Raw genomic sequence first — 27,296 nt, 5'->3', positions numbered from 1 at the left:
TTTTCTGAGTAAGGAACTTTTGCTAAAGTGATTTTCCACATAGAAAAGCTCTTAATGGAGAGATTTATTACAAAGGCAGTGAGCATGTGTCATTTTCCTAGTGGGAAACTTTTGCTAAAGTGTGTTCCACATGGAAAGCTCTTAACGGAGAGTTTTCTTACAAAGGTAGTGGTCATGTGTCATTTTCCTAATGAGAAACTTTTGCTACAATGACTTTCCACATGACACTTTAAGAATAAAGAGTTTTTCTAAGAGTTAGAGTGTCACATGTCAAGCTCTCCTTCACCAAGATAAGATTTTTAGGGTTTGGTGCATGATAAGAATTTTGGTCTACTTTGGAGACACCTTCCTTTATAAATAGAGGTGTTTCCCCCTTTGTAAACCTAATTTAGTAATTATAATGTTATATTGCCAAAATATTTATGTAACCATATCTTGTCTTAAGTTAAGGTTAGAATAAACCACATGGGATGCTCTAGTCTTGACTCAATAAGTATCTTGGATGTATAAGGGACTTGGATAGTTGCACGTCATTGCAAGATTTGTAATTTTGGTAAAAAAAATGTAATTTTGTACATAAAAAGTTGTACGATGACTTACAATTTTGTCTACAAAAAAGTGTACGATAAGGGTTAAAACAAAATATCAGTCCATGTAAAACAAATTCTGCAAATGTTATAACTTAAACTGTTAATTTTCACATCAATAGTTGAAATTGTATTTCATCCTCCAAACTTCACCAACTCATTACATAAACGTCAAATTCCAACCCTTCTTCACAATATTACCATCTAAGTCCATAAAATAATTTCATAGATATCATTCTCTTTCTAAGACACAAGATAATATGTGTGTGTCTGGTGCTTTTACTAGGATCAAGAAGAAAAGAAAAAGATGAATCAATGTATCACTGCTCATATAATATAGGACACATTTATGGTCTTTCACTTTCGGAATGGGAATGAAAGTCACCATTATATATTATTTTCTAAGAAATTAATGTATTTACTTTGAAAACATTTTTTTACAATGAATCAATGAATAGGTTCTTTTCATTTCATTCCCATTCACTTTTTTTTCACCTTAAAATCACACTAGAGAAAACCCCAAATTCGTGAACCCTAATCGCAAGAAAGAACCCTCAAATCGCGCATTGCCTCCATCTTCGCATCTCGAGCTCTGTGAAGTAAAAATCCAAAAACACGAGCTGATGGGTTGAAATGGAGGAAGATTGGGCTGCCATGGGTGGGAGGAAGAGCATCAATGAAGGATGGGGGAGGGGTTCAAGCAATGTGGAGGTCGGCGACGTCGCAATGGTCACCAACGTCGATGGAGGAAATCCCTCTTTCTCTAAACCTTATTCAGTCCACAAATCCTTAATTTGAAATGCACAAAATCATTAATATGAATAAAATTAAATCCCTAACATAACAAATTAAATTTTGTGCCACGTCAAAAACTGTTAATTTAAATAAAAAAATCCACATAATATAACACTTTTACATCAGCATATTAAGTGTGCACCACGTTATCACATTTTAACGTCGTCTGTCAGCACTTAACGAAAAGGGTTTAATTGGTCCAAATTTTCAAAAATTAGGATACAATTGAGATTGTTTTCAACAAGAGGACTCACTTGAGATTCTCCTACAAATACGAAGACCATCCGAGGGTTTAAACCAAAAAAAAAAAATAAGAAACCCCAAAACCCTTACTCACCCCTCTCTCTCATCCCTTATTCCTCTCAACCATTTCTCTTTCATCTCTATCACTCTAACCTTCTTTTTGTAATCCCAACAGTAGCCCCAACTGAAAAAAATCAGAAACACTCACCTAACCTTAATCCACCTTCTTCACTTATCCAATTTGTTTCTCTCTCATCTTCATCCTTTCTCTCACTCACATACAGTAACCCGCGACACCTCAATTTGTCGCTCTTGCTCTATTTGTTCATTTATTTTCCACTTTCATAACAAAATAATTAATGATGTTGATATTGAGTTTTGATTGGAGGGTTGTGTTATATCTTTTCCCTTTTGATTGTTTTTCTTAATTTTAGTGCTTTTTGTTGGAGTCTCACATTGACTAGAGATAATGTCAATTTATAATATATAAGTGAGGTGCAAACCTCACCTTACAAGCCGATATTGTGGGGTTGAGTTAGGCTTAAAAATCCACTTTCTAATATGGTATCAGAACCAGGTTAGAGCCTATCCTAGCGAGTTCTAAGTGGGCATTTCTGTTTCCACCCGTTGTCGGGCCGCTATCGGACCACCCATTAATTTCTACTATCACGTATGAGATGTCTATACCTCGACGTGAAGGGGGTGTGTTGGAAGTCCCACATCAACTAGAGATAAAGCCAATTTATAATATATATAAGTGAGGTGCAAACCTCACCTTACAAGCCGATTTTGTAGGGTTGAGTTAGGCTTAAAAATCCACTTTCTAATACTTTTTGTTTTTCTTAATTTCACTTCTGCGTCAAACGATAAATTAGAATGACAACATCATGTTTATAATTTTGATAAAATCATAGAAATGAAGGAGTAGAAGTTAAACTATGAGTGTGATGGTAATAAATTTATTAAGTTTAAATTCTAATTTGAAATTCAGTGTGTTTTGTTTTTCTTAATTTCACTTTTGCGGCAAATGATAAATCAAAATGACAACATCAAGTCTATAATTTTGATAAAATCATAGAAATGAAAGGAGTAGAAGGTAAACTATGAGTGTGATGGTAACAAATTTATTAAGTTAAATTCCAATTTGAAATTCAGTGCGTTTTGTTTTTCTTAATTTCACTTTTGCGACAAATGATAAATCAAAATGACAACATCATGCTTACAATTTTGATAAAATCATAGAAATGAAAGGAGTAGAAGTTAAATTATAAGCGTGATGGTAACAAATTTATTAACTTTAAATTCCAATATGAAATTCAGTGCGTTTTGTTTTTCTTAATTTCACATCTACGACAAATGATAAATCAGAATGACAACATGTTTATATTGATCAAACAAATTGGAGATGTGAATTGTTTACAATAAACTTACATGATGTGATTTACTTTGGAAAGTAACTTTCTGGTCCAACTGAGAGCTAACAGGTTCATTATGACTAGTTTACTAATTTTAGGTTGATTTTATTTAGTTGGTATATCGATACAGATTTTTTTGGAAACTACTCAATATTCTACAATCTGCTCAAATTTAGAAGATGTGTGATTTGTTAGAATATTTTTATTCTTTTTGCAAAAATGAAATAAAAATATGCTTATCAATATGAAACATTCGAAATGGAACGAACAATGGTCTCCTTTCTGAATAAGGAGACATAGTCAATAACAATAATTTTATTTGTTCATAACTCTCTTCAATAATTTATTCCTGTTAAATCATTTAGTACGATGTGCAGGAGCTTCATTTTTTGTTGTGTTTTTACGTTGGTTATATGCAGGAAGGTGAAAAATATATTTCGAAATATTGTTTTCAGCGAAAAATATGTTTTTAGAATTATTTTTAAGAATGACCTCAGAAATCTATTTTTTAGACAATGAGTTACCCCTTCCGGAATCCCCTTTCCAGATAACAATTTTCCTCTTTTGGAAAATATTTCTGGACAACTTAATAGTCAAAATATCAAATCTCATAAACTACTAATTCTAAAATTTAAAAACGAAATTTAATATCAATCAGAAGGGAAAAGATATAACACAACTCTCCAATCAAAAATCGACATCAACATCATCAACTATTTTGTTATTAAAGTGGAAAACAAATGAACGAACAAAGCAAGAGCAATAAATTGCAGTGTAGTAGGTTAGTGTGTGTGGATGTGAAAGAGGATGAAGATGAGGGAGAAACAAATTGGATAAGTGAGGAATGTGTATTAGGATTAGGTGAGTGTTTCTGATTTTTTCAGTTGGGACTACTATAGGGATGATAGAAAGAACGTTGGAGTGAGAGAGATGAAAAAGAAAGAAAGGGTTGAGAGGAAGAAGGGATGAGAGATGTGACTAAGGGTTTTTAGTTTTGAGAATGAAAATTATTCAAATACCCTTGACCTTACAACTTAAAATACATAATATGAGAATATTTTTGTCTACTAAAACGCGTTACACTTTGCTAAAATGTACTAACTGAAAAAAAAAAAAAATATATATATATATATATATATATATATATATATATATATATATATATATATATATATATATATATATATATATATATATAAAGTTTACATCAATACACAACTTTTTCTTTTCAAAAAAATATCTCTAACAAATATTTAACAACATATTAATTGATTGTGTTATATTTGTAAATTGTAAAAGTGATGTATTGCAAATAATGGATTATTTCATTCCATAATTGATTAAGTTAAATAACCTAATATCATTAAATACGATAATCAATTATCATTAAATAATCTTTTCGAGTATTGAACTTTTACAAATGAACTAAGAATAATATAGGAATTAGATATAGTAAAAAGTACTTTTAATAAAAAGTTCTGTATACATTTTAAACCAATCAATAAGAACAATTACAAATACACTTTAACTTGTAAAAACTGTTCAATAAACCAAGACAATAATTTTGATAAAACATTTGATGAAAATATTATATGATTTATTGGTTTTAAATCCTTATGGAATATCTCTCATTAATTTTTCTGATATAATCGACTTGATATAATTAGTCTCTATGATGTCATCAGCTCGTGTATGCATATTTTTTTATTTTATTCTATCTGTATTTCTATTTACTACAGAGAATTGATACATAGAAAATTATCCAAACCTAAACCTATTGCTTTTAAATTTATATTTAGAAAACTTTTGACTGACAACGGAAATTCTGATCCCTGTAATATACAATGCACCTGACCATCGTAAAGTTCAGGAAAAAAGAGGCATAGATACATTAATATTGATCTTGTTAGGAACCCCAAGTTTACGAAATAAAAGTCATTATTCATATTATGAGCATGGAATATGACAGTAACGAGGACATTTTTGTTTCATAGTCTTTTTTCATCATTCTGCAGAAAACAATCTTATAGCAGTAAGATAAAAACTCGTGTTTTTCTGTTTATGTATTTATGTTCTAAGTAAGAAAATTAATTTTTAAAAATTGAGGATTTAAAGGTAAGAAATTATGTAGTTGAGATTGTATGATTATATATTTGATCGAATAATAAAATTATTTAATTAAAACTAAAAACAATTATAAAAAATTGTACCTTTTTAAGTAGTCTGCATCATATTTATCTGGGGTGAATACCAGAATTTCTTACAATATTTCAGCACTGGTTTTTGTATTATTGCAATATTTCAAAGGCTCATCCATCATGGTCAAAAGGGAATTTCTTCGAAAACCCTGTTACACGGTGGCTTTATATTTATGCATAGATTACATATTATAATGTTATATAACGTAATATAATAATTGTAATGGTAAAACCTTTACTTTTTGTCTGGTCAAACAATGCCAGGTAAGCTTGGATGGGTGGAAAAGTCCCCTAGACTTAGACAAGGGAGAGAGAGGTCTTGTGTGGTGATAGAAGAGAAACACATGGATGGAAGCGATACAAATACAACACAAACACAACACAACCTCTTTCAGCTTGTAATCTCAGCTTGTGTCATAGGATCTAGTTTCTCAGGGAAGTTTAGTTGCTTTTGCTGAAACCGGGTTGCTCAATTTCCATGGCTCCTTCAGGTATTTGTTGACTTTGACTCTTCCCTTGTTGCTTGTTCAAGAAATCAGAACATATATGTCAATGGGGTCACCCCACTTTTTTAGCTTTCTTGACCTTTCGTTTACCTGAAGTTTTTTGCACAAGATAGATACTTGTTCACTTGCAGGTAGTTAGTGAGTCCTTGCTATTTTGAGATTGGTGTTGTTGGCTAACCAAAAAGGGTAGTTTTTCTTATAGAAGGGGGTGGGGGGAGGTAGCTTTTCGGGAGATGAATTTGTCTTTTTCTTTGGCTAGGGAACTGAGAAAATGTTAATGGAGAAAGATAATTTGGAATGGCAGTATTTGTCATCGCACGAGTACATGGAAGAGAAGAGGTGTCATAAGTCAAGTCAACCGTACCCCTCTTGGACACAGTTCTCCAAATTTATAATGGCATATGCATTCTTCTTTTTCATTGAATATTGCAAATTGGAAAACACCAACTTCTATTTGTGAATGTAGTCAAAGCACTCTTAGCTTCTTGATTCATCTGAATTTTCTCTTCTTATCTTCCTTACAACTAGTTGGGCAAGATGCCAGGTCCAGAATCTGATGTTTGTGCTGAAGAAACTAAACTGAGAAATGTGACTTATTTTATAACAGCTCAAGAGGTTGTCGATATTGGATCCAAGTTTGCTGTGATTTCTTCATTCATAATAATATACCATCACAAACCAACTAGATACATTAATTGGTCTCTGAAAGATATAGCATCCCTCATGATTGTTTCTGGATTATGGAATATGCTTTTATTTGTTATGTTAGTAATGTGTATTCCTTTGGTCAATTTAGTTTATAGGGTTCTTGAGGTAGGGAGTTATTTAACTGAAAAATGCACATTCAAGAACCTCAAAACATAATTCCTGTTCAAGAAGTAATTTGACCGACACTACTTTTTTGGGACTTGTTTGATTGTTTACTTATTATAAATTCAGTATTAGTTCGATGTATAAAACATTTGGTAAATGTATCTGATAAGATCTTTTTTTAATATATTGATATCAAATTTAGGCATTTGGAATTGAATTGGAAGGAGTATGGAAGCGTATCCATTAGAAGTTTTGGGAAATTTCTGCTACCCTTCTTCCAACAAGAGTGACTGTGTTCTTGTTTCATGGGAAGGAAAAGGGTTTTATTTCCTTGCCTAAGTTGTGTTGCACGATGATGGTTGTGGATCTTTTATCTTCTGGTTCTGCTGGAACTGCCATTTCTCAAACTGTAGAGATCATTGCTGAGTTCGTAGTTAATGCTAAAAATGTTCTTGTGAAAAAGGATAGTTTTAATGAACTTGGTGCTTACATGGAAAGAATTAAGCCTGTCTTGGAAGAGTTGAAGAAAGGAAAAGTCAGTGATTCTGAGTCATTCAACAAAGCCATTGAGACCATGAACAAAGAAATTAAAGATGCAAAGGTACTAGCAGAAGAGTGCAGCAAGAAGAGCAAGGTTTATCTACTAATGAACTGCAGGTCCATTGCTAAGAAGATAGAGGATCACACAAAACAGCTGAGTTGGGCACTTAGTCTTCTTCCTTTAGCCACAACAGGTCTTTCTTCAGGAATAGTTGAAGATATTGAAAAGCTATGTGACAGCATGCAGACATCTGGATTTAAAGAAGCTCTAGATGAAGAAGCGATTTTAGATAAAATTGACTCAGTGATTAGGGAAAACAATGTTGATCGTTCCCATGCAAACAAAATGCTACTTCTCATAGCTGAAGCTGTTGGCATTAGGAATGAGAATTCAACAATAAAGTCGGAACTTGAAGAGTTTAAGAGTGAAATTGAAAAGGCCCGGGATAGGAAGGAGTTAGCTGAAGCTGTGCAGATGGATCAAATCATTGCTTTGTTGGAAAGGGCCGATGCAGCTTCATCCCCTAGGGAAAAGGAACGCAGATACTTTGCGAAACGCCAATCTTTGGGTAGTCAAATATTGGAGCCTTTGCAGTCATTTTATTGCCCCATCACCCAGGATGTTATGGTGGATCCTGTTGAAATTTCATCTGGGCAGACATTTGAGAGAAGTGCCATAGAAAAGTGGTTTGCAGAAGGAAATAAATTGTGCCCCTTGACCTTGATTCCCCTGGACACATCAGTTTTGAGACCTAACAAAATGTTGAAACGATCCATACAAGAGTGGAAGGACAGAAATACAATGATTACAATTGCTACATTGAAAGAAAAAATCCTGTCTGGAAATGATGTGGAAGTGCTGCATGATCTGCAGATTGTTCAGAATTTGTGTGAAGAAAAAGAACAACACAGGGAATGGGTCATTCTGGAGGGTTACATCCTAACTCTCATTCAAACTATATCAAGAAACCGTGATATAAGAAGACATTCTCTTTCCATCCTTGGCATGCTGGCAAAGGATAGTGAAGAAGCTAAGGTACATTAGTTGTTACTCCCTGCTTCTTCATTTTTTAACAAGCTGCATAGCAAATTTGCTACTTTCAGTATTTGGCTTTCTAAAGATATATATTCATCAATGAGAGCAATTGTTTTAAATAAAATAAGTTTATTCTAGAAATTTTGGTTAAAAGTGATTCAAGCTTCTCAATAACATGGACCTATAGCTCTCACTTTCCTTCTAAGCTAAATTCTACAAGTTGTTAGGAATTCAAGTGAGTTACAAGTCTCACATTAAGTAGAAAAAAACAAGACGAGTAATATATAAAGAGAAAGACTCATAAATTCATTTTTTCTTTTAGTTGAAGGTGATATCTTCTTCTCTTCTACAAGTTTGTTTATGACTAATTGGTTAGAATCCTTTTTATTCACTACCAGAATAATGAGCCTGTGAATTGAAAAAATCATTTTCAACACAATGGTATCTAGAATTTTGACCATGCTGTACTGGTCCTCTGTCTTCTATTAGCTAGCTTTCATCCTTGTGTTCTTCTCAGCATAATTAATCTTGTGTCTAAAAGATTGGTTGCTTATACTTCCTTTTTAAATGCCGCTTTACTTCATATTGAAATAAACACAACTTCAAAATGGACATTCAGCCATGTTATTGAATTTTCTTTCTGCAGGTAAAAATTTCAACCGTAGATGGTGCAATTGAATCAATTGTTCGGTCTCTTGGACGTAATATAGTGGAAAGGAAGTTAGCAGTAGCTTTGCTGCTTGAACTGTCCAAATATGATTTGGCACTAGAACACATTGGAAAAGTTCAAGGTTGCATACTACTATTGGTGACTATGTCTAGTGGAGATGACAATCAAGCTGCTAGAGATGCAACGGAGTTATTGGAGAATCTGTCATACTCTGATCAGAATGTTATTCAGATGACAAAAGTAAATTACTTCAAGCATTTATTGCAGCGTCTCTCCACAGGTTTATTCTTTAACCTACAATGGAGTTAGTGTATTAATATTCAAATTACAAATGAATTTTTTATCTTGTACAACTAATAGAGTAAGAAAATATGTGATGTTTTGTTATTAAGTTTCTAAGAACTGAATAAATTGCTTTAAGGATACTATAATCAATATGAATGTTGGCTAAAAAAGACAAGGGTGATTATGTGAGAACAGGCCTTTGACATAATCCGTTTCTCGCTTTCTCTGTACAGGACCAGAAGATGTAAAGATGATTATGGCCAAAACTTTAGCAGAAATGGAGTTAAATGACCATAATAGAGAGTCCTTGTTTGATGGTGGTGTACTGGTTCCTCTTCTAGAAATGTTCTCACACAATGATCTTAAGGTGAAAACAGTTGCTATCAAAGCTCTTAAGAATTTATCCAATTCAAAGAAAAATGGACAGGAAATGATAAGACGGGGGGCTGCACGGCCACTACTTAACCTTCTTTTCAACCAAAGCATATACACTGCAAGTTTGTGGGAAGATCTAACAACCATAATCGTGCAACTTGCTACATCAACTATCTCGCAGGACTCTCAAACACCTGTTTTATTGCTAGATTCTGATGATGATGTTTTCAATCTCTTCAATTTAGTTAATGTCACAGAGCCTGTTGTGCAACAGAACATTATCCAGACCTTTTATGCCTTGTGTCAAACACCCTCGGCATCGTGTATCAGAACCAAACTGAAAGAGGTATGAATCTTACTGAAGCCGAGTTCACTTACAGCATCTATAAATGTTTTTTTTTAATCACTACACCAGTGCTCTAAATAGGTATCAGTTGAATGGTTTTTCATCCCACTTTTCTTCCCATGTTTATGTTATCACTCATATGGGATTGTTTGGTTTCAAATGAAGATGTGTTAGGACTAATATTGTTGTATAAAAGCTGACATAATCACGAACAATATTTTCTGAGACGTGTAGATTCACTCTCCTTAAGGACTTATTCGCGGTGTATTGTGCAAGTCTCCCAAGATACAACAGGAACTTCCAAGAATATCTCTGAGGATCTTAGAACTAGCAATGATCTCTAAAAAGAGTATAAAATAAATCCAGAATATTTTAGAAGAGGAAAGATGAAAGTAAGAAGTGAGGAGAATGAGAAAACTGATTTTTTGTGTGTCTTGGAATGGAGGAAGAGCTCTCTATTTATAGAGAGCTAGGGGAGAATAAAATCATTAAAAGAAAATAAAGGCAATAAATATTTTAACGTTGGAACACTTAAAATATTTTGATTGTTGCTCTTAAAATGTTTGAACTTGCACCTCTTTAAAACAATTAACGTTGCCAACTAATAAAAATTATTAATGTTCTAAAACTTCCTTCCAAAGCCAACGTTCAGAATCTACTTTTGCAATATAATATTAATATATTACAACAATCCCCCACATATTGCAAAAGTTGCAAAGAACAAAATGTCTTTAATTCAAACATTAAAAGAAAGATAAGAAACGTTTATTCTGGGTGTCATAGGATGTAATGCATCAGAGCTGGTATAGCAAGCTATATGAACCAGTCTTAGACTGAGATACTTAACACACAGTGTAGTTGGTATAGCAAGCTATATGAACCAAAAACACTTGACGTGTGTTAGAGATTTCTCAATCACAATACACCCCCACAATCCTTGTTGTTATCGCTGTGTTGCGCTTAATAGGCTATGCGCGTGCCCGGTATTCATGAGTGCTCTAGAGATCATGCCAAGATCTCATGCAAGCGGCCCCACTTGACACTCATATAGGTGATTTCATCAAGTGTATGCTACAAATCATAAACCACCCATAAGGGATATGAAAATCATTAAAAACTTTGTTTAAACTAAAATTCTTTCACCACATAGAATTTTAATAACAAAGTTTAGCCTCTCAATAATGCAATCTCTAGCACTTTCACACACACCATAGGAAGGGACATAATTGATTAAAATCAATTTAGTGCTATCAGAACTAACAAGTGACTTGTTTTTACCCATATGAACCTTATTCATGGGATCTCCAATCACAAAGGTTGGGTTATCATCACTTGTTTGTTTGCAAGTGGCTTAAGTTTTATTCCCCTTGATGTTTTTAATATCATTTGTCTTCCCAGGATTTTTTCAGAGGATCTGCTAGATTTCGTTCTGACTTCACATAATCAATGGAAATAGTTTCACTCTTTAGCAGCTGCTTCACCAAATTGTGTCTCAATTGAATATGTCTATTCTTTCCATTGCAATTCTTGTTTTTAGCTATAGCTATTGCCGATTGGCAATCACAGTGTATTGATACCGATGGGGTTGGTTTCATTCCCAGTGGAATGTTCGCTAAGAAGTTTTTCAACCACTCAGCCTCATTACCCGCCATCTCAAGAGCAACAAACTCAGATTCCATGGTTGATCTTGCAATAATTGTTTGCCTGGCTTATCTCCATGTAATCGCACCACCCTCAAGTGTGAATACATAACCACTAGTAGATTTTGTTTCATCTAAATCAGAGATCTAATTAGCATCACTGTACCCTTCTAGTACAGCGGGAAATCCACTATATTCAATGGCATAATCCATTGAACCTCTTAAGTATCTCATAAGCCTAGCAAGTGCATCCCAATGTTCCTGATTTGGACATTGAGTGTACCTACCCAGTCTACCTACTGCATAAGCAATATCAGGTCTAGAAAAGCTCATCAAGTGCAGTAAGCTCCCAATTATCTGGGCATATTGAGGCTGAGATAATGATTCTCCTTTATTTTTCATTAATTTAGAATTAGCATCATAAGGGGTACTCACTGGTTTTAAGTCATAAAACTCAAACTTCTTAAGAAGTTTCTCAATATATTGTTCTTGAGATAGTAATATACTATCTCCCTTCCTTATGACTCTAATACCTAAAATCACATTGGCTTCACCCATGTCTTTCATGTCAAAGTTTGATCCTAGAAACAATTTAGTTGTTGGTTTTGCTTTTCTCTTTGTAGGTAAAGTATACGAAAATTTACTCAAGTACCTCATCTTCTTCGTCCTCATCCGCGGTCCTTAGAAATGCGATCAGAAGCCATCGTTGCTGCAAGCACCTTGGCAGCCTCCGGAAGTTATGGGTTTCGCAAACATTGTCTGAGTTCTGAAAACAAAGTTTTGATCCTCTAGGATTGAGTTGTTGATGTCAACCCTAAGTCCTTAAGATTGTTGTATAAAAGCTGGTATAATCACGAACAATATTTCCTGAGGCGTGTAGATTCACGGTCCTTAAGGACTTATCCGCGGTGTATTGCGCAAGTCTCCCAGGATATATCCCAGAATATCTCTGAGGATCTCAGAACTAGCAAGGATATCTAAAAAGAGTATAAAATAAACCCATAATATTTTAGAAGAGGAAAAGAAGATGAAAGTAAGAAGAGAGGAGAATGAGAAAACTGATTTTTGGTGTGTCTTGGAATGGAGGAAGACCTCTCTATTTATAGAGAGCTAGGGGGGAGAATAAAATCATTAAAAGAAAATAAAGGCAATAAATATTTTAACGTTGGAACACTTAAAACATTTTGATTGTTGCTCTTAACAAGTTTGAACATTGCACCTCTTTAAAACAATTAACATTGCCAACTAATAAAAATTAATAATGTTCTAAAACTTCCAAAGCAAACGTCGAGAATTTACTTTTGCAATATAATATTAATATATTACAACAAATATTGGAGATCTTAGACCAATAATATATTAGTAGATGTTGTTCTCACTTTATAAGTTAGTTTTAGGAGACTGAGTTAGGTCTAAAATACACACTTTTGGTAAGAATGTTATACAAATATCTATTCTCATACTGAAGATGTCCAGTTGTGCATAAATACTGCTGTTATGTCATTCCTTCACTTGTTTCTTATCCAAATGTTGAGACTATTTTCCAATTTTGTTGCATTTACCATAACAGAATTACTCTGCTTATTTATGAACAGTACCCAGCTGTTCCAAAATTGGTTCAACTGTGCGAGAATGAAAACCAAAACCTACGAGCAAGTGCTGTAAAGTTGTTTTCTTGCTTGGCGGAGAATTGTGATGAAGCCATCATACAGGAGAGCGTGAACCAGAGATGCATCAATACACTACTCCGGATCATAAAATCTTCATCTGATGATGAGGAAAAACTTTCTGCCATGGGAATTATATGCTATCTTCCAGAAACTGACCAGATAACTAGATGGCTTCTGGATGCTGGGGCACTGGAAATCATTAAAAGTTGTGTCCAAGATGGGAAAGACAGGGATCATCAAAGGAGAACTTTAGTTGAGAATGCCATTGGTGCCCTTTGTCGTTTTACTGTTCCAACAAACTTGGAATGGCAAAAAAGTGCAGCTGAAACAGGAATCATAACTGTTTTGGTGCAACTGCTTGAAAATGGAACCACCTTGACAAAACAACGCGTGGCGCAGTGTCTTGCTCAATTTTCTAGAAGCTCATTTCTGCTAAGCAGGCCAATACCAAAGCGCAGAGGACTATGGTGTTTCTCAGCTCATGCTGATATTGGCTGCATGGTTCATGGTGGAATATGCTCAGTCAAATCATCATTTTGTCTCTTGGAGGCCAATGCAGTGGGACCACTCACAATAACTCTTGAGGAATCTGATCCTGGAGTTTGTGAAGCTTCTTTGGATGCCCTTTTAACGTTGATAGAAGGTGAAAGACTGCAGCATGGTAGTAAAGTGCTTGCAGATGCAAATGCCATACCACTCATAATCAAATATCTTGGTTCACACTCCCCTGGCTTGCTAGAGAAGTCTCTAAATGCTTTGGAAAGGATTTTCCGGCTGGTCGAATTCAAACAGAAGTATGGAGCCTCAGCTCAAATGCCTCTGGTTGATTTGACTCAGAGAGGTAATGGTACTGTTAGATCCATGTCAGCTAGAATATTGGCACAGTTGAACGTACTTCATGATCAATCTTCATACTTCTAAAGAATAACGTTGATGCAAGTTAGTGTAATGAGAAGCTATGCTTAACCGTGTGAAATAGCCTTCTCTTGATGCATCTGTGCCTGACATCAACTACATGCTTCGACAGGAAATGCAACCTGTGCTTTTTTAACAGACATAACTGCTTTCCTCAGTGTAATACCATGATGTTTCACCTACCATGAGAACCCCACACGGTGTTCCTCATCATTCTTGTAGCCATTTTGCCAAAAAGCTTTGCAAATGTGAACTTGGCTTGTTCTCATGAATGTTCTTTAGCCCTTGAACCAATGTGGCACAGGTTCAGTTTGGACTGTTATTGTGTCAAGGAAGCAGCACCATATTGAACATGCAGGGATTTATTTGAGGCCTATATTAAACGTCTCAAATAATATAGATTGTACATTTGAAGATTGATTGTTGTTATTGCTTGGTGTAAAAGGAATACAAAATAAACCTTTCGGGAATAATTGCATTCTTTGCTATTGAATTTCTGATTCTTCTTACATGGTGAAGATCTTTATCATCATCTTTTCTCTGCTATCATGTTGAATTAACTATTACTGTACAAAAATATCTGCATTTATACAACCAAGAATGTGTCAGCACAGGAGGCAAGAAGTAGCATCAGAGGTTATTTTGTTGTTCTAATTTACCTACTTAATAATCAAAATTTTCATTCATTAGATTAAGTTTTATGTGGTTGATGATGTAACTTTTCTGGTGACTACAGTAGTGTTTGTTATTCTGGTATCATGTCTTATTTTAAGTCATAAACTTCAACTTAAAAAATGGCATTTAAATAAAATTGTTCTTAAGATTTATTTTAATAAATTGAAGTCTACACCAGAGTATAACTGATTTCTCCTTTTGAATTTTAGAATGAAATTTGTGCTATAATATCACTGCAGCATTGCAACAGGTAAGTTGTGTGATGTTTATATTTTTGATACAGTTACTTCTAAAATTATTAATATTTAAAGAATATACTGATAGTATATGTTTTTAAAAATTAATGTAAAATTTTATTTATTGAAGTCTTAAAGCATATTCGTTTTTAAAGTATAAATATAGATATATTTTATAGATCTTTTCACTTTGTAGGAGATCAAAGGAGCTATATTAAATTGAGATTCCGAGATTTTTTAAAATTTTTTTTACAGTGTTTAATGAGATTTCAATCATTAAAAAAAGTTGTGATATTCAATTAAAACTATCAAGAACTTTTTAGAGAGAAACAAAATAATGTTGTATTTAATTGAGACCTAAAAAAAGGACTAAAAATAAATAATTTGACATTCAAAATCATATTTATTATTTTGTTAACTTAATTGGTATGAATTTTGCGTATGTATAAATATCATTTTCATGACAAAAATTCAGCCAAGTATATGATATTTCTCAACTCTTCTCAATCTGAACAGTAGAGTAGTATAATGTTCTTTTTTCAATTTCAAATTATTTTTTTCCTATTAGTTTGGATGAGTGATTTTCTACTACCAATTTTATATTTTATAGATCCTTTGAAATTTAAATTACAAAATCCTAATCATAAAAGTATTTTTAAAAAACCATTACACTCTTTTTAACCCTAATTTAAAGCTATGGCTAATCCCATTAACCGTTAGAAACCTGAACACTCTCAAAAATGAATTTTGACCCTTGCTTTTGTAAACCAACCAAACTGTCTTTAGAAGTGACATTATCTGAGACAACACATAACTTCAAGTGTACAACATTTGAAGGACTCAAACCCACAAAAAGTTTTGTGATGTTATGAGGCAAGTGAAGCAAATCCATGGTTACACTCTAAGAAATGGCATAGACCAAACCAAAATCCTCATTGAGAAGTTACTTGAAATCCCAAACCTTCACTATGCACACACGGTGTTGCATCATTCCCCAAAGCCGACCCTTTTTCTCTACAATAAGCTCATTCAAGCCTATTCCTCCCATCCCCAACACCAGCATCAATGTTTCTCCCTTTACTACCAAATGCGCCTTCATGGCTTCGCACCAAACCAACACACTTTCAACTTCCTCTTCTCTGCATGCACTTCCCTATCTTCCCATTCCCTTGGCCAAATGCTCCATACCCATTTCACCAAATCAGGCTTTGAACCTGACCTCTTTGCAGCCACTTCTTTGCTTGATATGTATTCCAAAGTGGGCATGTTGGGACTGGCCCGCCAATTGTTTGATGAAATGCCTGTAAGAGGGGTGCCCACATGGAATGCTATAATGTATGGGTATGCAAAATTTGGTGATATGGAGGGAGCGTTAGAGTTGTTTGGATTGATGCCTAAAAGGAATTTGGTGTCATGGACCACCATGATATCTGGTTACTCACGAAACAAACGGTTTGGTGAGGCTTTGGGGTTGTTCCTGAAGATGGAGAAGGAGAAAGGCATCGTGCCCAATGAAGTAACCTTGGCAAGCATTTTGCCAGCTTGTTCAAATCTTGGAGCATTGGAGATTGGGCAGAGGGTTGAAGCATACGCAAGGAAGAATGGGTTCTTTAAGAATTTATATGTGAGCAATGCTGTATTGGAGATGTATGCAAAATGTGGTAAGATTGATGTTGCTTGGCGGGTGTTCAATGAGATTGGCAGGTTCAGAAACTTGTGCTCTTGGAATTCAATGATCATGGGTTTGGCTGTCCATGGACAATGTTGCAAGGCCTTTGAGCTTTATGATCAAATGCTGGTAAGCAGCTTGGCCGGATTTCTTCTTTATTTCCTTTACAGATATCATATTAATGGTAAACCATTTTAAGGCACCGTGTGTTTGGAACTGTGAATGAAACAAATTTGCAATGACGTGAAAGATGCAACTGGTAATGTTGTACTTACTGTAAAAGCCAGTATAAATTTGTTTTTCTAATGCAAAAAAAGAAAAAATACGGTAATTTGTTTCAATTCAAAATAAACTGTGGACTCAGAATCATTTTATAACGCTGAACCAAACATTTGAACATTTACTTTAAAATCACATCAATTCGTATTTCAATGTGATACCGAAATTATTTTATGTGAATCCACTTACGCACACAGTTCCAAAAAGCCATGCAGTGGTTTTCAGCCTTGAGAAGTTGCAAATGATTCTAATTATGTGTCTGTGTCACTGATGATGCCAGGGGGAAGGAACTTCACCTGATGATGTGACATTTGTTGGGCTCCTCTTGGCATGCACTCATGGAGGCATGGTTGAAAAAGGCAGACATATCTTCAAGTCAATGACCACATCCTTCTACATTATTCCCAAACTAGAGCACTATGGATGCATGGTTGATCTTCTAGGCCGTGCCGGGCAATTGAGAGAAGCCTATGAGGTAATTCAAAGTATGCCCATGAAACCAGACTCAATGATGTGGGGGGCTTTGTTGGGAGCTTGCAGCTTCCACGGTAATGTGGAACTGGCTGAGATTGCGGCTGAGTCTCTATTTGTACTTGAGCCTTGGAATCCTGGGAACTATGTTATTCTTTCCAACATATATGCATCAGCTGGCCAATGGGATGGAGTTGCAAAGCTCAGGAAAGTCATGAAGGGCAGCCAAATTACAAAGTCAGCAGGACATAGTTTCATTGAAGAGGGAGGTCAACTGCATAAGTTCATTGTGGAAGATAGATCACATCCTAAAAGCAACGAAATTGTTGCGTTGCTTGATGGAGTTTATGAAATGATAAATCTTAATAGAAGTGCATTTGAATATCATTTGGATCTTGATTTTAGCAACTAACCATAAAGAGTTCGATTCATAGTGGATATGGCAAAGGTGCAACCCTGAAATTTTCCTCCATTCACATTTCGGCCAACCAAACGTCTTTACATGTAAGCAATTTTTAATACTAGCACGCAAATGGGTATAAAAAAAGTGTAGACTGTAAAATTAGTTTTAAAATTATAATAATTGATTATTTTAGTATTCTGAAAAACAAATTTTAATCATTGAAATTAGCACCCATATATCATTTTAGTTCCTAGTGTTAACGATCCATCAATTTAATCCCTGACTTGTATTGTGACCATCATTAGGTATTATGCTAACCTACAAAAATATGCATTTTTCCTGAAGGCATCACTTGCAGGAATTGTGCTAAAAAGGCTAAAACTTTTTAATATATTACTTGTAGTGTTGAACACCAAAACATAGATAGAACTTCCTTTTTTATTTTTTTCCTTTGAGTCAGCATTTAGATTTTTCTCAAAGGAAAAAAGTAAAAGAGCAATTGAACAAAATGTTTATACAATATATTTACTGCAATGATCATAAATAGTGACAAATTTCGTACCAGAAACTAATGAAACTGTAATTTCCCTAAAGTCAGAAAAATAAATGTATCAAAGAATTTGGATTGACACGTCATTTATCATCCAATCTTCATCTGGTCTTATTGCTTTCTATAGTGGTCATGTACCCAAGACTTCATGCCTTTTTCTCTTTTGTCAACCTCCTTTGACTTCTCGCTACTAACTTCAGAATCTCGTCAATAAGAATAACAGGTGCTGATATTAAAAGGACCATAAACCACTCATTAAAAGTAAGAGGAATAACTCCAAACACTTCTGCAAGGAATGGGGTGTAGAGTATGAGGCAATGGAGTCCAAATGATATTGACATGGCTACCAAAAGCCAAGGGTTCCTCCAAGGTGGTAGTTTCCTCAAGCTATTATCTTCTGAGAGGGCATTCAAAGAGTTAAACATCTCAATTGCCACCAAGACTGAGAGAGAGAGAGTCATGGCCTTTACTTTGCCAACTGAGAAATAGTCACAAGGATTTGAAAAGGTGATCAAGCGACCTCCTCCAACATTAAATGGAGCAACAGTGAAATTAGACCATGAGGGACACTCCCCCCAGTTTCGAAGTTGGGAGAATTCTATAATTGTGTGACCATCACTCACAAGATTGATTCCAAGAAAAGATGCTTGAGTGTACCACAAAACAAAAATGCCAACTGTTGCTAGTCCCACATAGGAACCAATTACCTGAAATGAGCATTAGTTTGGTTACAGTGTGATAAACGCAGTTTAAATTAAATTAAACTATGTTAGATGTAATTCGTTAGATGAATTTGGTATTAATCTTTAAATAGAATTAAAGTTTTATCTCAATGATATGTATTGCAAACGTTTGTATTTAAGGTCAGGAACTCAAATTCTGATTTAAGATCAACACGCAAAAAGCATTTAAGGAATTGCAGATAAGTGTTGTACAGAATGAGAATAGACTTGAGGATTAATATGCAAAGTTGTTTGTTAAATTGAAGAGACTGAAGAAAAATTTACCAGATAACGGAAAAGAACCCAAGAACTTATTAATGCATCATCACTTCTGCGAGGTGGCTTCTGCATGATATCAACATCAGCAGGGTTAAAACCAAGAGCTGTTGCAGGTGGACCATCAGTAACCAAATTCACCCATAGAAGTTGCACTGGTATCATGCATTCTGGGATCCCCAATGCAGCTGTCAAGAATATGGATATTACTTCCCCAACATTGGATGATATCATGTACCTGAAGAAGATTGAACAAATGTGAAGGACTACTGTAGATTAAATCAAATTTAAGATGAAATACCAAGAGAAATGGCATACCTTATAAATGACTTCATGTTATTATAAATAGAACGACCCTCAGCTACAGCTGAAACTATGGTACTAAAATTGTCATCTGCAAGCACCATATCTGATGCTTCTTTTGCAACCTGCAGGGTTTAGTAGGAAACGTACTCAGAATGCTAAAAGTTCAAGAAGACACGTCTCATCTCAACTTGTTTTTATTCAATGTACGGTTCACATTTCATGCTTATGTTTCTAAAGAATAGAAATTGGAAAGACCTTATATACTATGTTTTTATCCGATTAGAACTAGAATTTCACCTCCATAATCTATGTTCACATTTAATACATACCCTGTTTACACTAATTACGGAGATGAAACTTCAACTTTAATTGAAAAACAGTACCAAAAATACCTACAGAATTGTATCTAAGTTTTATTCAGGTCAATATAAATTCCAACCAATTATGACAATACTCACATAAATTCAATGCCACACCAGAAAAAAGGAAAGAAACGTAGGCCTATCAGATGACATTGACATAAAACAAAGTTGCACTCCACTAAAGCAAAAGTTGTGTTACCTCTGTCCCAGCTATGCCCATGGCAATCCCTATGTCGGCTAGCTTAAGTGCAGGTGCATCATTCACACCATCTCCAGTCATTGCAACGATCTCCCCCATTTCCTTCAGTAGTCTAACAATTTCTTGCTTGTGTCTAGGTTCAGCTCGGGAGAAAACCTTTCCTCCAGGTCTCAACAATATTTTAACTTGTTCTGAATGAGGAAGAGTGATGAATTCCTTACCGGTCAAACTTTGCCCTTTGAGATCCTCATCTTCAGAGAACAATCTGATTTCTCTACAAATAGCCTCTGCTGTTGACTTATTATCTCCAGTTATTACCATAACTCTAATGCCAGCTTCCTTACAATCCTCGATTGCTTTGTGAACTTCCTCACGAGGAGGATCCTGAATGATCAAGACAATTATTGTGAACTAAATGGATGTCCTCAAAGTTGCATGACAAAAGAGTGATGATTGATTCATTGATTGATCCATAGCTAAGGATATGATACAAACTTACTCTTAAGCCAACAATGCCAACAAAAATTAGATCACTTTCAATGGATGAATAGTAAGTTGGATCAAGCAACTTCTTGTGAGCAGGATGAGTATCAGCATAATAGTCTGAAAATTCTCCCAATTCATCTTTGTATGAAAAACCCAAGCAACGCAATCCCTTCGAACTCATCTCCTGGAGTCTTTGAAGAAGTAGTTCTCTACATTGGTTATCTATTGGAACCAGAGATCCATCAGCAAGTTGGACGTGTGAACTACGCTCCAGTAAACTCTCAACAGCACCCTGTGATTCGGCAACTTAAAAATTCAAAAAGCAGCAGTAGATGAAACCAGACACTAAAAGAAAAGGTCACAGTTTGTGAATAGAGAATACCGAAACAATTATCAATTTACACAAGGAGACAATTTACCATTATAGCTTAGATAAAGATAATATTTCTACCTATTGAAACATACCCCACAATTTAAGAATTGGTGAGACAAAATCAAAAGGCATAATGTCAGTGAAAACTGAAAATGTGACTTCGAGAATTGAAAATATAAGAAAGAAAAGTAAAGATAGCATACTAGCCTCACGCAAAGAAAGTAATAATCATTAAAAAATGTATGACACAAGAGACAAGAAAGATCCTGTCAAAATTTGAATCATAAGAATTCAAAAATCAGGCTCAGCATCACACACAAATCCCTTTGGGCCCCTTTCTGCCCAACTTGGAAATATAGTCAAATCAAGTTAACCTTGCCATTTCTACCAGTGTTAGTAAATTTTACTTGTCATCTCTACTTATTTTAGTAAAACATGCTAAAATCCTGAAAGATCATATTTTGAGTCACTTTAGTACATTTTTGTCTTTAAGAATACAACTTCCGGTGCATAGTGATAAGCTTCAGGTCAAACAACTGTTGATCATTTTTCTTTTTTTGATAAAAGCCAAAGCGGTGATAAAGCATCAGATGAAGTCACCTTGACAAGAAGCCGATTTTGACCATTTGGTTCACGAACAATAACACTCATTGACTTCCGAATGCGATCAAACTCCAATGTAGCTACCCTTTTGGATCTTTTATTCCACCACTCACAACATCCTGTACAACAAAAAATAAATAATACCTTGTCACACTCATGGCACTACAGCACTTCGACAGTTTATTCACCTTTCATAAAGTTGAGTCCATTTGCTAACCTAACTTCACCACAGTGTTGACATCCATCAAGTTGTTTGCAGCAAGTTGTGCATTATCACAAGTTTTGCTCCTTGACTTCACATCTGGAACTCCCATCTTTTCAACCAACACTTTGAGAGCAGCTTCGGTAGGCAAACCTGTGGCTCTAAAAAGGCGACCATCAAAGTAAATCCCAGCATCATTACAAACAGCACATATTTCAGCCATGACTTGCAAATTAGCATCCATGTTGTAGCATCCCCAATCAACAATTCCCCCATCTTTGGGATCATAAGTTGTGCCTTCAACACTAATGAGTCGAGAAGCAGTGGTTTTCCCTCCCAAAGTAAAGAACTGTGTCACAGCCATCTGATTTGTTGTCAAAGTGCCAGTTTTGTCTGAGCATATCACAGTAGTACATCCCAAAGTTTCCACACTTGGAAGCTTTCTCACAATTGCATTCTTTTGAGCCATTTTCCGTGTACCGAGTGCTAAACAAGTTGTGATAACAGCAGGAAGGCCTTCAGGGATTGCAGCCACTGCAAGGGCAACGGCAATTTTGAAATAGTAGGTACACTTTTGGAATGAAAATTTTACGTTTGAGGGCCATCCATCCACAACATCCCAAGAAATGAAATTCTTGTAGTTGATAGCCCAAACAATGAGACAAACTAGACCAATCGCAGTGGTAAGCCTGTTACCAAACTCATCCAGCTTCTTCTTCAAAGGGGTGTCACTGTCCTCTTGAGAAGCCTCGTGTATCTGCTTCTGTATCTTTCCAATTTCAGTGTCCATTCCTGTGGTGATAACGATACACACACAACTCCCATTGACAACAGTGGTGCCTGCAAATACCATGTTTTCTTTAGCCTGCAACTCACAGTCTTCCAAGAAAACAGGACTTGTCCCCTTGAGAACTGGCATTGCTTCTCCAGTTAAAGAACTTTGTTCAACCCTCAATGTTGAGGTTTTCAAAGCCGCAACTCTCATATCAGCAGGGACCTTATCTCCAACATTCAACTCCACAATATCACCAGGAATAAGCTCTCTAGCAGGCAAATCAGGCACAAAATAGCCATCCCTTAACACTTTCCCAGACTCGCTCTGCAACTCTTTGAGGGCTTCAAGAGCCTTCTCAGCATTGTTCTCTTGCCAAACTCCAACAATGGCATTAAGGACCAAAATCAAAATGATCACAAGTGGCTCCACATATGCATCAAATCCAGACTTCCCAGAGTCACTTCCGTGAAAATAAGCCAAAAGAAATGATAAGAAGGCTGCAGCCAAAAGTATCTTAACCAGCATGTCATCAAATTGTTCCAACACTAGTTCCCACAACGGCTTCCCTTTCTCCTTTGCTAACTCATTCCAACCATACTTCTCGCGCAGCTTCTGAACCTCATGAGTACTCAGACCTTTGTCCAGTTTCACTCCATACTCTTTCAAACACTGTTCAACAGACCATGACCATGCAGGGAATGGTTTTTCCTCCATTGGAACCTTCATGAGCTTGTCCAAATTCACCACTGAAATTATACATTAAAAATGTAACAAAACGAAACCATGTCCTACATCGTATTAAAAAATCACACACAATAAGGTATTCCCTAAATAGATGGTAAAAACTACAAAACAATCTCAACCATGTCAATTTGGACAAAACCACATGAAGGAAAAAAAAAAAAGCATTTCCTGTTTTTTCAGGTAGTAAACTGACAAAGTGCTTGGAGAAGACATATTATGAGGGCATTATGGTACATGAAAAACATTTTGAGAGCATCAAATCAAGACAAATTGCATACCTTATCTCTCTCACACACAGAGCATAAAGTGCATGGTGAAGCAAGATGTTTGGTTAAGTAACAGATGAAAAAAGTAAATTTTGTACCATTACAAGAAGCAGATAAACGTTGAATTGTCTTGGCTTGGAAACCAAGCAAAGCTAAGGCCTGGAATTTTCCAAAGGTACTGGGGGATGAAAATCCTGTCGTCCAAGAAACAGAAGTTGTTAAAACGACTGAGGACTGGTAACTGGTCAATTAGTCTTGTCTTTGAACACACCTTTGGATAAATTGTCTTGTTATGTGGTGTTGTGGGGTTAGGAAACTCCCATCTCTGAAAGAGAATTTTAGAATCTGATGCCTAAAAAATTCTTCTTCTTTCCAATATAATTTATAGCCAGTGCTCAAGTCCAGTCAGTTACTTTAGAATTTTCTAAAGGGGTATGTGAGTTGGAATGAACTGCACAAACCCACTTTCTGCTTTTGACTTTGCTTAACAGTATTTATTAATTGTAAATAAAAACGGCATTTATTAACTGCAACGTTCCACATTTTGAAATTTGTCTGTCTCTGTATTTGATTCCATACAATAACACTCTGCTTTAAATCCATTATTTGCTATTATAATTATACTTGGATGCATATTTTGTGTAGCACTCATACTAGCGAACAGCTCTGTTGCTTACTGATTCGTCAAAGATATCATAAATGAGAATATTGATTGAAAACAAAGATAATATTAACAGTTAAAGATCAGCGAACAATACTATCATTAAAAAATTCAAAAGAACAATAATGTCTAAGGTGAGGGAAAGGTTGGTGAATAAACGCAGTGTCTGCAGGTAGTGGGAAACCCAACGACAACCACACAACACCCTTAACTTTCTCAAATGTATAGGTTGTTTTTATTCTGTTTTATTTTTTAGATTCACTCTTAAAATTTATAAGAGTTTAGTCTCATCCTTATGTATTAGGAAAATACTCTGAATAAAAAAACAGATTTTGTCATTTAAAAATAATTAAGTATTATATTTTAAAAATTATTATTATATAAAATTTAATTATAAACTATTATATTATAATATATTAAAAGTATAATAAAATTTAATAATAATTTTTTACAAGATAAGATATTTATCTATAGATATTTTAGGAACATTGCTATTTGGAATAACTATTCTAAAATTTAATTGTATTTGAAGTAATAATCTAAATCGATGTAAAATTTTAGGTTCCTAATGTTGAAGATCTAAATCAAAGTAACTTGAAAGATAGCTTGAAACGTGAAAAACAAAAATGAAAAGCTTTTTTGGATGCAATTATATTATCTGTTATACTTTAAAGAGACTGAGTGGTAGGGTGTTGGCCAGGTGTTAATGTCATAATTATGACAAGTGGCAACTGCACTGTAATTATAATCAGTGACAGCTTTATAGGTTTTATAAAATATCATTAAAAAATAAATTTTTATATTTAAAAAAAATTAAAAAAAATAATGTCAAATAAATATAAAATATTGATGAATGTGAAAGTATTATTTCTGGATTCAAAATTAGTACCTCACATTGTACCCAAAACAAACTGAACCAACATAATAAAAGCCTCTTCTTTTTCTGTGCTTTTTCTTCTTTTTAACGTTCTTTTTTTTTTGTTTTTCCCAACAACCTGGTTTGGTCATACCAAACCTAATTGTCAGATATAAGACTTTCTGAGTGTGGAAGCTTCCATGTAATTTCCTCCTTCCTTTTCTATCCATGATGATGTTTCGTGCTTTGCATTTTACAAAGATCACCAACCACACTTGTCTCTGTCATCGTGTATTCTTAACGTTAGAAACTAAAATAAGTTTCATTGACTTTTATCACCACAAGGAAAGTATGCATACCTGAACTCCAATGTCTTCCAAAACAACTCCAATGTTTTGTTTATTTGAGAAAGTAGAAATGGATGACTTTAAAGAAACAAATAGTACTATTTCTAGATTAAATATGATACTAGTTTTTAAACTTCAACTTGAACTTTTATATTTGAATTATTTATACACATATTTAAATATTATTTTGAAATATTGGTTAACATATTAACACAAAACTAATATTGTTGAAGTGAGAGATTATATTTATTAATTGTTAAATCTTAAAGATTAAAATAATTCTAATCTGATGTTTAAATTTAAGTATTAAAACATATTTAATCTCATTTATATTAAAGAGAAAATAATAGAAAAAGTAAAAAGATGGGAAGTTTAATTTATGAAAGTTTTGACTGATATATTAGTATATTTAAATACTAAAATATAAAATTAAATTTTAAAATAATTTAATATAAAATATATTAAAATTAATTATCAAAATTTAAATAAAATAATTTTGTTTTATTTATTGTTTTAATGTTTTAATATTAATTATTTAATCATTTTAACCAATTAGATATTTGATTCTGTTGAATTTTGCTACTTTCAGAGTTTTCAAGAAAAATATATATTGTTTTTTGTCTCGTGTTTTTGTACATTAATTTCTTCACTTTTTTTACATTCCATTAAGTTTCCTAGAAAAAAAAAACACACTATAATATAGTAAAGTTGTGATAAATTAGGTTTTTATGAAAGAAAAATAACAAATTAAATAGAAGAGTAAAGTGTTGGTTATGACTAAATGATAATGATAAATTAAATAGATGTTATTAGCATAAAAATTGGACAATGAACACACAATGAACATATGTCATTGTTCATTGTAATATATTCTACTTATATCATACAATGAACATGTGTCATTGTTTTATTTATTTTTTTATTAAGTGTTACTCTTAGTCTTTTTTTATTTTAATATAATACAAAATTACTTATGATAACGTAAAACTGGTAGAATTGATTTTTGAAAACAAATATAAAAAGTGATATTGGTTTTTTTATTAAGTGTCACTCTTAGTCTTTCAACTTCAGTTTAAGGTGATAATTATGTGATTAAAATTAAAATATTTTTTTGATTTTAATATAATACAAAATTCCTTATGATAAGGTACAACTGGTAGAATTGGTTTTTGAAAACAAATATAAGAAGAAACAAACAAACACAGTTTATAAACCTAAATTAAATTATAAAAAAAATGAAAAGAAATTATTTTATTTTGATTTTTTAACTAGGTTGGGTTGGATGAAGTGATATTAGTGTCATTATGACTGTAGATTGGATTATGGTAAGAGGTATGTTTTTGTTGGTTAATTTTTTTAACGAAGGTATTTTTTTTAATTTATCATACATCTTCATATACCTTCCAATTTTATCTCTTAGTTTTTCATTTTGAGTGTTGGAATGTACAATCCAAAGATATTTCATAATATACAATTTTGAATACAACTTTTTTTTTATTATGAATTATATATTATGAAATAAAATGTATTCTTGATTGCACAATTTAAAATATATTTTTTAATAAGAAGAAGAAAATGAAAAACAACATAAATGGGTGTGTTGCTGGAGGAAGAAAACGGTGAAGGGTGCACTAGTGGAGAAGAAAGAAGATGGAAGGAAGAAGATAAGGACAAATAGATCATTTCACAATTCTATGGTGGTGTAGGTTGAAATGTATAGAGGTGCATGAAGAAACTCTTTTTTTTTTTTTTATGTTGGGTGGGATCAGGGGACATTATCATACTGTTGGGTGTTGCTCCC

The 27,296-nt window shown here is 34.0% G+C and overlaps 3 protein-coding genes across 7 annotated transcripts; 2 read left to right on the top strand and 1 right to left on the bottom strand.

Moving 5' to 3' along the window:
* Nucleotides 1-5,513: 5,513 nt before the first annotated feature.
* LOC124831542 (U-box domain-containing protein 44-like) lies at nucleotides 5,514-14,545 on the top strand. The gene is made up of 5 exons (XM_088102013.1): nucleotides 5,514-5,729; nucleotides 6,760-8,133; nucleotides 8,780-9,083; nucleotides 9,322-9,809; nucleotides 13,045-14,545. Exons 2-5 carry the CDS (start codon nucleotides 6,910-6,912, stop codon nucleotides 14,038-14,040), a joined length of 3,012 nt encoding a protein of 1,003 aa, XP_087958139.1. The 5' UTR covers nucleotides 5,514-5,729; nucleotides 6,760-6,909; the 3' UTR covers nucleotides 14,041-14,545.
* A 1,104-nt stretch (nucleotides 14,546-15,649) lies between these two features.
* Nucleotides 15,650-17,962, top strand: LOC124831539 (Pentatricopeptide repeat (PPR) superfamily protein). The gene is made up of 2 exons (XM_047305554.2): nucleotides 15,650-16,743; nucleotides 17,174-17,962. The coding sequence occupies exons 1-2, from the start codon at nucleotides 15,814-15,816 to the stop codon at nucleotides 17,774-17,776; spliced, it is 1,533 nt and encodes a 510-aa protein (XP_047161510.2). The 5' UTR covers nucleotides 15,650-15,813; the 3' UTR covers nucleotides 17,777-17,962.
* Nucleotides 17,963-18,187: 225 nt separating this feature from the next.
* ECA2 (ER-type Ca2+-ATPase 2) lies at nucleotides 18,188-24,049 on the bottom strand. 5 transcript variants are annotated; one of them, XM_088101882.1, is made up of 9 exons: nucleotides 23,903-24,049; nucleotides 23,730-23,825; nucleotides 21,862-23,367; nucleotides 21,642-21,763; nucleotides 20,682-20,960; nucleotides 20,183-20,566; nucleotides 19,634-19,743; nucleotides 19,325-19,553; nucleotides 18,188-19,024 (listed from the first exon to the last, which is right to left on the bottom strand). In XM_088101882.1, the coding sequence occupies exons 3-9, from the start codon at nucleotides 23,345-23,347 to the stop codon at nucleotides 18,464-18,466; spliced, it is 3,171 nt and encodes a 1,056-aa protein (XP_087958008.1). In that variant the 5' UTR covers nucleotides 23,348-23,367; nucleotides 23,730-23,825; nucleotides 23,903-24,049; the 3' UTR covers nucleotides 18,188-18,463. The 5 variants fall into 5 exon arrangements, with proteins under 5 accessions (XP_087958008.1, XP_087958007.1, XP_087958006.1 ...); XM_088101881.1 differs by having other exon boundaries at nucleotides 21,862-23,825; XM_088101880.1 differs by having other exon boundaries at nucleotides 23,644-24,000.
* Nucleotides 24,050-27,296: the final 3,247 nt, after the last annotated feature.

Source organism: Vigna umbellata, chromosome 11 (genome assembly GCF_029865625.1).
Source record: "Vigna umbellata cultivar VRB3 chromosome 11, Vumbellata_1.0, whole genome shotgun sequence".
Classification (NCBI taxonomy): domain Eukaryota; kingdom Viridiplantae; phylum Streptophyta; class Magnoliopsida; order Fabales; family Fabaceae; genus Vigna; species Vigna umbellata.
This window is presented reverse-complemented; position numbering and strand designations above follow the sequence as displayed.